The 17331-nt window shown below is 39.7% G+C and overlaps 1 protein-coding gene across 1 annotated transcript; it reads left to right on the forward strand.

Annotated features, from left to right (window-relative positions):
- The first annotated feature begins 12233 nt into the window (after nucleotides 1-12233).
- LOC121453193 (sperm motility kinase X-like) lies at nucleotides 12234-16827 on the forward strand. The gene is made up of 3 exons (XM_041659725.1): nucleotides 12234-13854; nucleotides 14510-14583; nucleotides 16750-16827. The coding sequence occupies exons 1-3, from the start codon at nucleotides 12234-12236 to the stop codon at nucleotides 16825-16827; spliced, it is 1773 nt and encodes a 590-aa protein (XP_041515659.1).
- The last annotated feature ends 504 nt before the right edge of the window (nucleotides 16828-17331 follow it).

Here is a 17331-nt window from a genome sequence, read left to right on the forward strand (position 1 = left end):
TTGTCTGTCTTGGGTACCTTTTTCAGCAAGGCAGTCACATCTTGCTTGCTCTGTGTCTGTCTTTCTCTCTCTTTCTGAGGATAACTGCAGACTGAAACTTCCCTTTTCCAAGAATTCTTATTGTCCCACTCTACTTCCTGCCTGGACACCATCGCCCTGCCTATAATTTCTGCCTGGCTACTTACCAATCAGCATTTTATTAAAAATAATAAAAGTGACAGGATAAAAGACCATTGTCCCACAGCAATTTCCCCTCTTTTTAAACAAGAACTCTGAATTGAATCGCCTTTGTTTAGCATTTCTATTGACCATTATCTGTAACAACTTGTAACAAACATTCTAAATAAAGGCAAACATCCTTAATCCATTTTTTGGAGGGGGGGAATGTGGGTGTAGTTTTCTAGAATACTTCATGCTGAATGGGGGCACTGATAATCTTATGGGCACCTAAAGAAAATTTATAACTATGGTCAATTCTTGACTGGGAAATTCTGTGAGGCTTGATCATATCAGCTAATAATCTTGAAACTGTTCTGGATGTAGAACTCAGACATCTGGGCCATTCGTCTTATAGGAGATTTCTCAGGGGATCTTCCTTGTCAAGCCTGATTTTTCTTAATGCAGAATGAATTCACAGTCTCTCATTTCCTGTGGAAACAAAATCAAAACTTTTTTTCTCCAGAGCAACATATCTTTTGACATAAATTTTAAAGTCTAGCAAATTTGGCTCCTTCCTCAGTCATCAAACAATTTAAAGACAACACAATAGCATACAATATCAAGACTCTCTGTGTATTTTTCTTCTTTAAGTGACTTTATTTTAAAGTCTATTTCTTTTACTTTTATTTTTAATTTTTTTTGCTTTTGTGAGACAGGGTTTCTGTATGTATATTCAGCTTTTCTGGAACGCACTCTGTAGACCGTGCTGGTCTCAAACTACTATCTCTACCTCCCAAGGCCTGGGATTAAAGGTGTGTCCCACCACACCCAAGTACTCTCATTCTTTCTTTTTATTTTAAAGACTTACTCTTTTTTTTCTTTTCTCTCCAAAGCCTACATATATTTTTAGACACACTGTAAAGAATTTAGAGTCTTTCTTCATCTGAATCTAACTTTTTTTTTGTATATTTCTCTTTTTCTGACCACACGAGTCTTTAAATTGCTAAGCAATATGGCTTGGATAAAAATTATGGCTTTGACAGCTGGATCCAGCCCATTCCTTAGCTTTTTTGTCTGAGAGTCTAGCCTCATGGCAGAGGTACTGGCTAGAGCCATGTTTACTGCCACAATTCTATGGTGTTTCAAGATCCCTGCCACTACCAAAAGGAATGCAGTTAGCTTTTCTATCAACACCATTTAAGTGTTTTGTGGCAGGGCCTCTTCAAAGAGCTTCAAGGTTTTTCAGCGAAAGCTGAGTAGGACGCCTCTCTTAAATAAGTGAGCTTACCTCTAGCAAGCAGAGTCCCCCAAGAAAGTGCTGTTAGCGAGAAGTCGTGCTTAACTCTAATCGTTTCTATCTAGCATAACTCCCCAAGCTCTCTCAGGCTTTTAAGTGGAATTTGTCAGCCCCATGTTGGCACGCCATTTGTTGACAGAGGTTTCTATCCGACCCGGTCCTGTAGCTGTTCAGTCCCCCTCCCAAAATACACAGAGGTCTTCATTACGTATAAACTGATTGGCCTATTAGCTCAGTATCCTTATTAACTCTTTCTTACATCATATATTAGCCCATTATTCTTGTCTGTGTTAGTTACCTGGTTTGGTACCTTTTCCAGAGAGGCAGTCACATCTTGCTTGCTCTGTGTCTGGCTTTCTTTCTCTCTCTCTCTCTCTCTCTCTCTCTCTCTCTCTCTCTCTCTCTCATGACTGCAGACTGAAATTTCCCTCTTCCCAGAATTCTCATTGCCCTGCTTCTACTTCCTGCCTTCTCACCATCACCCCCTCTATACTTCCTCCCTGGATACTCACCATTCAAGTATTAAAAATAATACAAGAGAAAGGATAAAAGACTATTTTGCCACAGCAAATCCCACCTTCAGAAACTAAGTCTATTATGACAACTGAAAGGAGATTCTGAATGGAAAAAGTGTGGTTGTGATATGACCTATGTGAGATATCCCTATCAAAAAGGCATAAACAAGCAAAATCTTCTGAAGTAACCCTGTTCTAACAGGACCCCACCTGCAGTTCAAACAAGTGCCAAAGCATTATAGAGCAGACACAAGTCACCTGATACTAACCTGAACAATGAGAGCATCCCAATTATCAATCCAATCTGATTGGCTCAGTTCTGTACATGTCACCAATCAGGCCACATTTCAAAATGCACAGTGCAAACTGGGTGACTAAGAGACACTTGGTGTCAGTCCTGTGAGGTTGAAAGCAGAGCGTTGAATTCAAGGACACAAGTGGTACAGGGAAGTGTACACAGACAGTAAGTGAAGCTGTGGATTTGAAGGAGGCATTTCTGTTCAACTCAAGCAAAACCTGGTACATTCTGATTGGCTGCTTTCTAACAAGACTATTTTGCTTTCATTGGATCCAAAATGCTCTCTTTGTTTTCAAAGCCATTTTGTAGTAGGGACATGTTCCTACTATCTGAAGAATCAGGAGCTAAAGACTACATTCTGAACAACCTAAGGACACTGCATCATTCTAGTCTAAACAGTCTGTGCTTGGTAGACACCCAGGCCCCTGCCCAGAGCACTGTGTGCCATCCCAAGGAGACTGCGGCCCTCCTATTCCAGTGGCCTGTCTTAATGTTTCCTCAAAATTACATTTTGAGTCTGGCATGTCACACATAATAAAGTCATCTTTGTTTGTAGCTATTTTATGGAAAATGATTAAATTTCATTATTGGAGCTGAATTTTTTTTCCTGTATTATTTTAATATGGCTTATTTGTCAACTTTTATGTTAGAATTGTCTTCTCGTTCAGTAAAGAACTGAGCTTTTGCATGAATATGGCCTTCTTTAGGTGTTGTTGAACATGATGAAAAATTTCAAGTATTTTCAATATGGACGGACATGTCTATGTCTATAAACAGTTGGTTTATAATTTCTGTTTATTTTACATATATGGTTATCTTGTTGTGTTCATTGATTTTGCTGTGTGTATTTATCTGTCTGTACCACAAAACACACATATGGAAGTCAAAGTAAACTTGTGGGTGGAAGTCAATGCTTCTTTTCAAACACTTGGAATCAAGGAGGAAGCTTAAGTCCTCATGTCAGGTCATGGGCTCCTTGAGACTTTGTAGAATATGTTGGAAACTGTCTCTTCCTTTTTTCCTTACTTATTACCTAGATGAATATTCAGGATATCTCTTTTTAAAATCAGGTAGAATCCATCCATTAATGCATTCATAACAGTCTTTTATTTTTTGACATTTCATAATTGGTAGTCTTTTTTTTCAGACTAAAATGCATTTATTAAGTGAAAGAGCTAAATCTAATATAATGAAAAAATAGAAATGAAATAACAAATGCCACAGTCATTTACTCTTGACATCATTTACTATATATAATGATGTGATGTAATTGTCTGTGGTAGGCAGTATAGAAGGTTTGTTAGAACTGCATTATCACAAACACATGAATAATCCAGTGTGCTGGTAGCTGTTATGGCTGCTCCATCGTCAGGAAATAACTCTTCAGTTCTATTACAAATTCAGTAAGTAATGTAAGTATGTAGTCTGTTGCTGATGAGGTATCATTGTACAATATATTTTTAATAATTTTCATCCTTACCCAAATCCTCGCAAAGAATCTGAACCTGCCTTCCTTTTAGCAATATGGGTTTCCTGTCTTATTATAAAAAACAAACCAAAAGGAAAGTCAAAATTTGCAATAAAGACATATAATATGCCCCAAAGAAAGGAAAACAAACCCACAAGTCTTCCACATTACATATTGAGTTAATTTTCTTATTGCCAATGATTCTAGGTCATGGGTCCATCCAAAAGGATTTGTTAAGATACCAGAGTAAACATTAGAGGAAACTGATTATTCATCTGCTATCATAAAACAGTTGCAAATGTGTCCTTGGTTAGAAATAGAAATCTGTTTCCACATTCTCTTTTCAATGACAGAACCACCACCTGAACTGACCTCTTGTGTGCTCCTCTGTACAGCTACAGCCTCTGTGAGCTCACGTGCTCATCAGTCCTGCTGTATCTGGAATACACTGTTTCGTATATAGCCTCTCAGATACTCATCCCAGATCCTGTGCCAGTTTTTGCTACATTTCCCATTTACTTATAACCAAAGCTTTACAAATAGAACTAGGTGTCTTGTCTTGAAAAGTCTCTTAAACTCACAGATATAACCACCCAATGCATGGTTTGGTTTAAGGTACTTCTCAAAATCCTCTCTTCTATAGCCACTGACACAAATACACACATAGGTGATGATAGATCATATGAGGAGTTCCCTCCCTAGCAACTAAAGCACCTGTAAACACAAACACACATATTGAAATGCACGCAGGCATGGACATACACATACATGAAGGCACTAGAATTTATCAGGTTCAGTAATTTGTCACCTCATAGACAAAGATTACACACACATACACTGGTAGGTGTCAAGTCCTTCTATGTATCTGCTCCCCTTCACTGAAGGTAGCTTACAGCTTAGTATCAGTTCCTGATGAGTATCTTTGAATGCACAACCAAACCCATGGTATAAGGCCCTTAATATACAAACAGGATTAGGTGTAAGAACCACTTTGTTTCTCCCTGTTCTACAGTCAAAGTTCCATATCTCTCTCTCTCTGTGTCTGTCTATCTGTCTTATATGTGTGTTTGTGTGTATAATTTGACTATTTAGATTTAGGAACTTGGCAGGCCCTGTATGTGTATGTGTGTGTTAAGTTGTCTATAGGAAAGCCTGTAACTAGCTGAATATAATCCTTATCCATGCCTGAGTGTGTGTGGTTTTTCCAATGGAGGGGAAAAGTCAGTAACTGATAACATGCCCCCACACATCTCTGCAGCTACACCTCAAATAGAAAGTATTTAATTCTTTACACACAAACATACAATTTTTCCAAAATGTATTTACACACAAACACTCATATTCACAGACAAGTACACAGGCTCACACAGTCAGAAACACATGCAATCATGAACATACAAGAGTAGGTGCCAGGTATTGCTAGGTAGTTCTTTCTTTATATAAAAAGATCTTCAGACATGCCTAAGATCATGTCCAGTAAGGTACTAAATTTTCTATTGCAACAGGTACACACACACACACACACACACACACACACACACACAGAGAGAGAGATACACAGAAATAGGCAATATGTACAAAGGACCCATCCTACTGTCAGGAATGCAAGGAATAAGCTCCTATTTGAAAGGCCCCATGCATGGTGGTGTGTCAATTCATCCACAGTAAGGCATTCACAAATACAAAGTACAAATGCATGACTAAGTGTTACATTATATTAGGTAGACTCTCTGCTACAGCGAAAGCCACACTTACACCCACAGATGGTGTTAGGTCATATTAAGTGTACACAGTCTAGTAAAAAATGTGTGGAAATTAACATAAACACACACACACAAGCAAGCATATGTATTATCATTTCCTAAATTTTTCCCATCCACAGGCAAATCTGCCCACACACATACATAGAAAGGGATCACATTCAGTTATCACTCATCTTCAGCCATAATCATAAACAGATACACACACAAATAGATGTGAGAGCCTGCTGAATTCCAAAACTTGAATCCTCTAATAACACACACAAACACGCACAAGAGGAAGACACACACACACACACACACACAGAGAGAGAGAGAGAGAGAGAGAGAGAGAGAGAGAGAGAGAGAGAGAGAATAGGTAGTAACAAAGCTGCATGAAACCAAGAAAGAGAGAGGTTGATGTTGGGTCCAGTAGATATCCACATAGCCAAAGCCCCCTAGACACACACAAGACCATGATGCCAGGTATTGCTACATTTTCTATTCCTTACAGCCAAAGCCTTACAAGCAGGACTACGTGCCATGACCTAAAGGTCTTCACAACCTTATAGCCATAAGCACCACAGGCATAGTTTGGTGACAGGTACTGCTCAGAATCTCATTTTCTATAGCCACTGACACACATACATGGATGATGAAAGTTCATATGAAGTGTTCCCTCCATAACAACTGAAGCACCCATAAATACACATGCACACACACTTACCTGCATGCATGCGCGCGCACACACACGTACACATTAACACACTAGTATGTATCATGTAACACACTAGTATGTACCATGTTCTGCCTGTTATCCCTTACAGATAAACTTACATAAATATAAATTGGTAGGTGGTAAGACTTTCAATGTATTTTTCCCCTTACAGTGAAAGTCACCTATGACTAAGTATCTGTTCTTGATAAGTTGCTTTGAATACACAACCAAACCTATGGTATATAGCTCTGAAAATACACACAGGGCTAGATTCAGGGCCTCCTTGTTTCTTTCTGTCCTACATTAAAAGCCCACATATATGAATTCTCTCCCTCTCTTTTCCCTCCCACCCTCCAGACCTCCCCCCCACCTCTCTCTCTCTCTCTCTCACACACACACACACACACATACAAAGAGAAAGACACATAGACATAGGTAAACAGACAAAAACACTCACAAATAAACACACATACACACATCTACATATCATCTCTTGGCACAAAATGAAGCAAGTTGGAAGAGGAGAATTACATACATTCTTTATGAGTGGCATTCTAAGAAACAAGAAAACCAACAGGCCTTAAAAATTAATTTCAGATCAGGCACTAATACTGAGGAAATGTACAAAACGCATCCAGGTTTGAAGACAAGTTCACCAAGAGATTGACTATGTTTCCTCAGTGTACTAGAAAGCAAACAAATTGTAGAATAAATTGTAGAAGTTGTTACAACTGAGAAATGGAAAGTTTTGAAATAAAATGTCCCATAACAAAATGAGTACAAGAAATGAGGAAAGTCAGTGAGGAAAATAGTGGTTCGATATGGTTATGTTTAGTTTTAGTTTAATTTTAGGCTATTTATTACCATATAGGTATAGCATGCCATGACTAGTTGATGATGTAACTTTCGAGTTTATAAACAAAGGTTGTTACATAGCCTGAAACACTGGTGGTATTAAGGAAGGGAGAGGGCTATTAAAGAAAGATCTGCATGCACTCAAGACATGGATGCTGGATTTTTAAGAGAGCCTGACATTTCATTATAGATTATTCTTTTTTTGAAGACAGGATATCCTTGAGTCCCTGTTGATGTTGTATTTATGAGTATTCAAAAGACAACAGTGTATAAATACAGCCTGATGATCCATTTGTTAAGTAAAGAAAAGAAAAAGACTAAAAACAAATCCCACCTTCAGAAACCAAGTCCATTTTCACAACTGAAAATCATTTTATTTTGCTATAGAGAAGATATCCTATGTATTCTGTAAACACATCTAAAGATAAAATGAATTTAAAATTCTATGCAAACCGGACCATTTCTGAATCAGTCTTAAGGAGAAATTTTGAATATTTGTTCATGGCTAAGTTCTCAATAACCTAAACAATGGAAATCATGGAATCACAAAAACTTTGAAAAAACTCTTAGTATAAGTACATAGTACAGAAAGCAAAGGAGAATCAGCATTCCGGAAGAAATAATTAAATTGGGGAGGGGGGAAGAATTATGATGCACAATTTGCAGATGTAGTCCTATGCTGAGGAAAAGGAATGTCATTTCTAAGAAAAACATTTTACATTACTACATCCTAATGTATTCCTTTAGCACACTATGCCATCAAATTTACCTATTTTTTCTGTTCCCAAGTTGTATATTTTACTCTGAGATAGTTTGATGAATATAGTGATATCACTCTTGTCAACACCCTAATGAAAAGTGGTCTTTAAATGATGTTGACTATCTTTCTGTGTTAGTCACTTGCTTTCATGCAAACTCAACTGATAAAACATTTTCAAGAAATCCATGGTACCAATCTTAAATTTTAAATTATTTGTACATTTACAACTGGTTTTGAATCTATAATTTTTAATCTTTCAATAATTTTGAAGGTTTTATACATGATCACTCAATTTACATTATTATATTCTGTTCTTAAGATTGAACAATGATACTTTGAGGGCAGGTGTTACAAGTGTGATGTTTCCTGTTAACATAAGAATGAAGCCTGTTGTAGGGAGGAGCTGCAGGCTGCATCACTCTGCCTGGCTAACATGGATGCTGGATTTTTAAGAGAGCCTGACTTTTTGTTATAGATTATTATTTCTTTGAATTCAGGATTTCCTGGGGTCCTGTTGATGTTGCACTTATGGGTGTTAACAAGACAATAGTGTACAAATATAGCCTGATGATCAGTTCAGCAAGAAAAAGACTAAAAACAAATCCTACCTTCAGAAACCAAGTCCATTTTCACAACTGAAAGGTGATCCTGGAAAGGAAGAAATGTGAAGGTGATTTTGACTAGCTGGGATGTACCTACAGAAAAGACACACACACACACACACACACACACACACACACACACACACACACACAAATTCCAAACAACAAAGCCTTCTGCTCTAATCCTGTTCTCACAGGACCCCACGTGCAGTCAAAGTGTGTTGCCAAGCATTCTCGTGCAGACATGAGTTATGTGATTTCAATCTGACCAATGAGAGAGACCCGATTTTTTATCCAATCTGATTGGCTCAGTTCTGTACCTGTGACCCCACGTGCAGTCAAAGTGTGTTGCCAAGCATTCTCGTGCAGACACGAGTTATGTGATTTCAATCTGACCAATGAGAGAGTCCCGATTTTTTATCCAATCTGATTGGCTCAGTTCTGTACCTGTGACCAATCAGGTCACAGATCAGGATGCAGATTCAAAGCACGAGGTGGGTGGCTGTAGGCCAGTTGGTGCTAGTCCTGGAAGGTTGAAGGCAGAGCTTTTGCTTTGAGGACAGCAGTGGTGGAGGCAGTACCTACAGAGAGTGTATGAAGCCGCGAATTTGGAGAAAGCCTTTCTGATCTACTCAAGCAACACCTGGTATAGCCTGATTGACTGTTGTCTTCCAAACCCCTTTTGCTTTTATCCTACCAAGAGGAGTGGTTAAGTTACCCAGTGAGAATCCATTGAAGGAAACTGTTTTTTCTTTGCCATCAGGAAACAAATGCTGATGTTTTCCTGTTTGTGGATGGAACTCTGTTTCTACTTTCCATTTTCAATGACAGCACCCTCATTGGACTTGAACCTGTGTTTGTATTCTTGTGTGTATTGCTGCAATCTCTTTCAGTTCATGTGTTCATCAGTTTCCTTGTTTTCTTAGAATCTTCTATTACATCTGTCCATATGTATCTTTCTGCCTCCAATTCTGACTAGTGACGTCTCCTCTGAAACTTGAGGGAAGGTTTTCATGAAGCTTTCTAATTGGGACTGAATATTATGAAACCTCACACTCGCTCTACATTGCTGTAAGACTCAGGTTTAGATACATCTCACACTAGAAATGGATTCACTGCTGTGTGCTGTTTGAGACATTATCTTTTTGTGTAGCAGTATGTCATCACAAATCATTTGTTCACTGTGTTGATGTAGCAAAATCATAGTAGCAGGTTTTACTGTAGCCTAAGCCCTGTCCACTCAGTTTCTTGCCCACATGAGCCGTGTCAGTAATGCTGTCCATGTTCTGGAAGGGCCGTAAATCCAATCAAAAAGTGACTGGTTACTGCCATTGTACTTACTGCAATATTTCATCAGTCCACTGTGCTAGTAGTTTCTGTTGTCCTAGGGCTTGTAGTTGGATGATGTTGATGATTATCTTTTTCTTCAGTAGAATGTAGAATGCATTTCTGTATCATGAGTGTCAGTCCCCAGGGATGAGTCTTCTAGCAGTTGAAGCACCAGTTAACAATTCTATGTTTTCTGATATACATGAGTGCTGTATTCATCAATAGTGCATAACAATAATGTTGCATCATAGTAATAGTCTTGGCAGTAGAGGTGAGCATTTTGGTTTTCATGGGACTGATTTTCTGGTATGTAAAAGAACCCAATTATGTCAATGAACCCAAATGATTTTCTTATAATTTTTTCAAATAATATTGAACTATCATGCTTATCACTAGTCTGCCTAGGATTTTACATGGTAACTTTTGATTTCTGAGAGGTTACACATGCTTAACAATTTGCCATTTGCTCCAGTTTCACAATTCACGGGAGCATAGGTTTTCAAAATACTTCCAAATGAAGGATCAGAGCACCAGGGTAGTCAGGGACATCATGGATACCCAGCCAACAAAATCAATTGACTGGTACTCACAGTGGCTCAAAGAGATTAGGGAGCCTGTGAGACAGTCATGTTACCTAGCTGCTGTGCATATATGTTATTTCCATAACCTTGATGTTATTGTGGGATTCCTAACAGTGGGAAAGGTAGTTGCTAACTTTTCAGCCTACTTATGGTACCTTTTTCTACTTCTAGGATTATTGTTCAGCCTTGATATGATAGTATATGAATAGTTATAGAAACATATTATGTTGTGTTTCATTGATGTCCCTGGGAGGCCTGCCCTTTTTTGAGGTGTGATGGAGGGAGGCTAAAATTCACATTACTATTTAAAAATAGAAAGATAATCGACTAGGAAGCTTGAGGAATTGGAATGAGAAATAAGTTGACATAATGGACTCCTAAGTAGCCTTTTGGCTATATCTCTACATAGAGAATAGAGAAACCTTGGGACATTGGCTTTATTCTTATGTTATCAGGAAACATCACACTTGTTACATAGGCCTTCAAAGAAACATTGTCAGATATTAAAAAAGAAGAAAATAATAATGTAAATTAAATGAACATGTATAAAAGTTTCAAAATTATTGAAAGATTAAAAAATAAAGATTCAAAACTAGTTGTAAATGTACAAATAATTTAAAACTTTTGATTGGTAAAATAGATTTTTTTTATAAAGGTTTTGTCAGTTGAGTTTGCATGAAAGCAAGTGACTAACACAGAATGATAGTCCACATTATTTAAAGACAACTTTTCATTATGGTGTTTACAAGAGGGATATCACTACATTCACCAAACTATCTCAGAGTAAAATACACAATTTGGCAACAGGGAAAATAGGCAAATTTGATGGCATAGTGTGTTAAAGGATTACATTAGGATCTAGTAATGTAAAATGTTTCTCTTAGAAATGATATTCCTTTTCATCAGCATAGGACAGTGTCTGCAAATTGTGAATCATAATTCTTCCCATTCTCTCCGATTTTGTTATTTCTGCAGGAATGCTGATTCTGCTTTGCTATCTATACTATGTACTTATACTAAGAGTTTTTTCAAAGTGTTTGTGATTCCATGATTTCCATTGTTTAGGTTAGTGAGAACTTAGCAGTAAACAAATATTCAAAATTTCTCCTAAAGACTGAGACAGAAATGGTTTGTTTGCATAGAATTTTTAGTTCATTTCATCTTCAGATATATTTACAAAATAAATAGGACATTATCTCCATATTAAAAAATGCCTTGTTAGTTGCCAAAAAAGTTTTCGAAATGATTTTTTAGAAGTAGCCATATTTACTGTAACAAGAGCAAAGCTTGACTATAGATTTAAACTGAATTTTCTCCACTTGGATCACTTTTGGTCATGTTTATCTCTTTTGCTTGTTCTTTACAATAATCAAACATTTATTATTGCAATGTTCAATTTATTATTGCAATGTTCACGCTAGTCTGTTGTGGGAGCTGAGGGTTGCATTCCTGCCTCCCCAGCTCCTGGTCACCTGGCTAGCTTATGCCCGGGAATATTCTAGCCTAAGTCCATCCTGGGTAGGAGCTTCATCAATCACGTCTGCCTGGGAGAGGGGAGCATGGCCTATGAGCTCACTTTCTCTTCCTCCCAGCATTCTGTTCTGTCTACTCCTCCCACCTATGTTTTAACCTATGAGGACTAAGCAGTTTCTTTATTTTTTAACCAATGACCTTCCTCCATCACTGGTCTATTTCCTTAGATTTAGTTCTCTTCTTCTGTACATGTTCTAGGATTTCTTTAGAGTTTGGCTTATTCTTATTTTCTGTGACACAGAAGTTCACTGCAATGTTGTTTGCATCTGTCACACTTGTCCATGAAGAAACAGAAAGATAAAAACTTTATCCCTTGACTTACTTCTCATTGTTTTTAATCTGGTTTAATTGGTTTATTCTCATTGTTTTCTCAGTTGGCATGGAAATTATCAAGAACCTTTCTAGCAAGAACAGAGAGGAGGAGAGCATGCAGCTGGCCCTTGCCAGCACCTATGAAGAGGAGACCATCACAGATCACTATGTCATGCTAAATACCCTCGGCAAAGGGGCCTTTGCTGAGGTGAAATTGGCTTGCCACCTCATCACAAATATGAAAGTCGCAGTTAAAATCCTTGCGAATGGTGAGGAGAGTGATGGTAATAATAGGAAAGAACTCAACATCATGAAAGAACTAGACCACCCGTACATAATAAAGCTCTTCCACATCATCACCAGCAAAGACCACACCTACATGGTGTTGGAGTTTGCTGCTCATGGCGATTTAGTCACGCTCATTGAGAAGGGTGGTCCTCTTCAGCAGACACAGGCCCAACACATCTTCTGCCAGATTGTGTGTGCAGTGCACTACTGCCACGATAATGACATCGCACACAGGGACATCAAGCTTGATAACATCCTGCTTGATGGGAAAGGAAACATCAAACTGTGTGACTTTGGCCTGGCCATCAGAGTCAGCTCTGGGCAGAAGTGCAAGGGATTCTGTGGCACAATTGAATACTGTGCTCCAGAGCTATTTAATGACACAGAGTATGATGCAAAGGCAGCTGACATCTGGAGCATGGCAGTGGTTTTATATGCAATGTTGGCAGCGAGCTTCCCATTCAAAGCAAGAACCTATCCAGACATGAAGGAGAAGATGCTGAATCCCATATACTATATTCCTTACACACTCTCTCAAAACCGTTTGCTTGTGCACCTCATTGCGCACTTGTTCACTGTGAACCCTGAGCAGAGGCCCACGATATATGACATTAGGCAGCACCAGTGGATCAGAGACAGGGAAGAACTTTGGAAACTCCCATCATCCTCAGAGTCATTCTGTAACAAAAGAAATCCCAGCATTTTGCTGGCTATGTGGGGTATGGGCTACCATCCCAAGGCTATTAGTGATTGTCTTCGTGAGAAAAAATTCAATAACATCATGGCCACATACCTAATTTTAAACCAAGAGACACCCCAGTACCACACTAAATCTACCACTAGGTCCTTGCAGGCCTGTGTTGCTGTGTCATCACCAGATGCTCTCAAGTCCCTTCCTCCTAAGAGGAGAGTGAGTGAGCCTGCCTTTGCCACCCTCGACCTGCTGGCTAAACATCAGGGGCATGATGAGAATTGTTCAAGAAAGCAGGAGACCAGAAGTCTAAGCATGCCTGCCATCTTGTGCTGCCTGCTGAAGGATGACAGCCCTCCCCAACAAGTACCCACATGTGCTCCTGAGGTTACTCCTCTCCTGAGCAGAAGTTTGGCAGTAAGTAGCATGGTTTTCAATGAATTATCCTCAAGATGCCAATTCTCTGAGTGTATTTCTTCTGCACAGTGTTTGTCCTGCGAGAAGCCGCAGGAAATGAGCACCCCCAAGAATAGCTCAGGTGCTCAGAGTACACCCTCTGTAAAGAAGGAAAGGGAGACACCTGAGGGTATGAGCATCATTGAAATCCTTGGAACTCAGAGATCTTCCCTTCAGACAACATCCAAGAACAACTTAAAAGGTGTCCTTCCCAAAGATGTAAGTCCAGCCTCTGCCAGCAGTCTGTCCAAAGGTTGGAAGAGGGTTAAGAAGAGAATTGGGAATTGTATGAGATTTCTGTGCTGCTGTCTGCCACTCTCAAGAAAAAGCCATGTTTCTCAGAAGAAAGAGGCACAACTGGAAGGAGAGAGCAGTGCAGGTGCACACACACAGCTAAATGGGGTGCCCCAGATGCACTTCAGCGTTTATTAATCTATATGTTTTCTAATGTGCTTTGCGACCATCGCATGATAGTTAGGGTAGGTAAATTAGGAAATCTTATATCAAAAGCAACTCTTCCAAGCACCACAACCACATTTAACCCAAATTGTTTAAGCTAAAGTAGACAGTAATGATTGAGAAGTAGAGGCTGTAGAGGCAGCAAGAAGTAGTGTTGGCTAAAGGAAGAAAGCATCAAAGGCTTTGAGGGAAGAAAACTAAAAAAATCAGGAAAGAGAAAGAGAAGAAGAGACACCAGAAAACATGTGGTCCAGAAGGATATAAGAGTCAAGACTCTGAAGTATATATTTCAAAGTTCTTAAGACTGTACCTTCCATATATCATTATCATTTTACATATTGAGTCACTGTAGAGGATGAGACATTGGATTTACAGTTTTCTTGATGGAGATAGCCTAAATGGGAGTCATGCAGGAAGTCCAGATGACAGAATGTTGTGTATTCCAACAGAGAAGTCCAGCACAGGAGGTGGTAAGCCTTCATCTACCATAGGCTTTTCCACAGACAGCCATTCTCAACAGGAGGTATGTCCAATGGCTTCCCTTCAATATCATCCTTCTCCGAGAGCCACCCTCTGTCACAATTCCCCCAGATACCCTTCAATTAGAAGACCCAATGTGCCAGTCCTCAAAGACATACAATTTTAATACACATTCATCTGTCTTTCCCTTCAAGGTCATTTCCAAGGGAGATGTTTTTTTTTTCACACTGGACTGAGGTAAATCTCCTCCTGCCTCCCCTCCCCTCCCTATATTGTGTTTGCAGGCAGCCTGTATCCATTTCCCTCTTTTCACGGGAGACACTACAACTGCATGCTGGTTCAGTCTAGCTGTTGGTGAAGGGGCCCTTACTGTGGGGGTACTTGTCAGAAGCACATTTGTCTTCTAATAGGAAAGTGACAGCAAGCAGGATGGAAATGGGTATCCTATAGAAGGAATTCTGGAATGTTGCTCCAGTTTGCAAGGTGAGTATTGCTTGATTTCCCTGGTGTAGAATGGACCCATGACTTAGGCTGTAGTCTTAAAACTACTTTTTGATTAGATCCCACATCAGGAGTCAGAGGGTCAGACCTACACAGAAACTTGTGATTATAAATTAGAAGCATTCTTCTAGGATTCTCTTGTGAAAGTTGCATTAGTGTTGTCATGGACACTATCCATGTACAACCAATGATGTAACAAAGAGTGGCCACTCAGAAGGGACTGAATGCCAGGGCTTATCTGTGGGTTTCATGGCTGAAGGCAGCACTGAGACCACGAATTTACATCCTGTTGTATTGGAGAGGTGTCTCTGATTTGCTCTGTCTTTGACACTGATCCACAGAAAGATAAGCATGAGGCTGCCAGAGTCAACTGTTTTCAACTCCAAGGGAGGTGGTCATTAAGCACATGATGCAGAGGAACAAAGGTAAGGGGACACACAACAGAGTCATGAATTCAGAGTGATCTTGGGATAAATTGTGGCGAGTAGCTCATTTCTTTTCTCTCTGTCCCCTAACTGTTATGGAGGAACAGTTTGGTTATAACAGGTGAATGTCATCCTACCCCTGTATGGAAAACAGTCACTGCAACTGGCAAGATGCTTAGTCTGCACACAGCCTTGCAAGGAAAACCAGACTGGAGTGGCAGGCCTTCTTATTTATGTGGCCATACCTGCTCTGCCTCAGTAGTGATTACTAAGGCAAGTATCATTCGTGATATACTTTACTGAATGCAGTGCCTGGGAAAGGGAGACTTGGGTACTGTAGCCAGGTCAGTGAAACCCAGAAAGTACAACCAATGAGAATCATGAGCTCCAGACTCATATGACAAACTCTAAGAAGGCAAATCTCAGTTTAAACAATTGTGTTGTTTATTTTGACATTTATCTTGGGACTAATGAGGACTTTCCCTGATACTAAAGCAAGTTGCTATCTTTAGCCTTTGACCTGATAGAACAGAAGTCAGATGAGTTTCTGACACCCACAACCATCACTTTCCTCCTGTACTTCCTCTCTGTTGGATGGAGCAAGGGCAGGGTCAATTATCTCCAGCTACTTTAAGAAGGAACTCCACACACTTCATCCCAAAGCTGTCCACAGGTGTCCTCCTCACAGAGCACAAGGCTGAGTCCTTAGATTCTCTTCTGGACATAACATATTTGGTTGGCACAATGCTTAAAGTACACCCACTGGCTGCTTGACACAGCAACGATGAACATTCTGGTAGAGGTGGATCACATGGAGTTCCCCAAGTCAACTCCGGATTTCTTATCGGTCACTCTTTCTCTCCTATTATCTGCAGGTTCTTTGGGACATCATCTTTTGTGGAAGCTCATTTTCACCAAGTATGTATCCTGTCTAATGTAGACAAGAGGACATGAGATGAGGTTCAGGAAGCAGAGTGCCTAGTTTAGACATGTTGGTGGGAAAATGCTTTTATTCCTTTGTTCCCAGAGCCTGGTGCCTTAAAACGTTGCAGGGATAACATGAGAATTCATTCCCTGCCTTCTGCTGTCCCTGATGAAACCCTAACAATGTTGTCCTAGGGAAGGTCACCTTGGACAACAATGAGCATTATGTCTGCCTCTTTAGTCCCCGAATTTCATAAAGTAAACCTGAAATTATCTGCCAAGACCACAGATCTTGTGCCTGTGGATGTGGAACTCTCAGCCAGTTTCCTCTCTGATCTACAATATTCCTTCTCTTGTAGCTGCCTGGCCACATCCTGAATCGTGACCCAGAGGATTCCTATCCTGAGGACTTGCACAATCGGCCCTGGTGTCAGTGATGAGAAAGGTTATCTCCGAGTTTGGGAAAGCTCAAAAGTTCGACACTGCTTCAGGAGGACATTCTGTGCACGGCAGTGAGATGGCTCATGTTCCAGCATCCAGCTTCAGAACCTGCTCCAATTGTCATCAAGATCTGAAGATAACAGAAGGATCCCCTAGGAAAGCCGTCCAATGTATGTAATCCTTAAATCTCCCGCATACATTCATGTTGTGTGTTTTTGGATAGTGTAAAATGTCATCTATGCCTCCTTTTCCTCAGAGATGACCTTGGAAAACTACCTGAGCAGAGAAAGAACGTGCCACTACAGAGCCTGGGGACACACAAGTGCATGTGCCCAAGACCTCTCTCTCAGGCCACCAATCAAATGATCATAGTGCCCTTGACGTCAGTCACTTAGACTGTTTCCTAATGGTATTGGATGGGGAAAATGCACAAACAACAAATACCAAAGTACCAAAGTAGACTTCCTGCTGAATTTACACCAAATGGCAAATAGAACATT

Source organism: Microtus oregoni, unplaced genomic scaffold, assembly GCF_018167655.1.
Source record: "Microtus oregoni isolate MIOR12 unplaced genomic scaffold, Mior012 000011F_ref0000422, whole genome shotgun sequence".
NCBI classification, from domain to species: domain Eukaryota; kingdom Metazoa; phylum Chordata; class Mammalia; order Rodentia; family Cricetidae; genus Microtus; species Microtus oregoni.

Coding starts and splice junctions, on each gene's coding strand:
- LOC121453193 (XM_041659725.1), top strand. CDS start 12,234: ATGGAAATTATCAAGAACCTTTCTAGCAAGAACAGAGAGGAGGAGAGC. Junction 13,855..14,509: donor TGCCAGCAGTCTGTCCAAAG/GTTGGAAGAGGG, acceptor GTATTCCAACAG/AGAAGTCCAGCACAGGAGGT. Junction 14,584..16,749: donor ACAGCCATTCTCAACAGGAG/GTATGTCCAATG, acceptor CTTCTCTTGTAG/CTGCCTGGCCACATCCTGAA.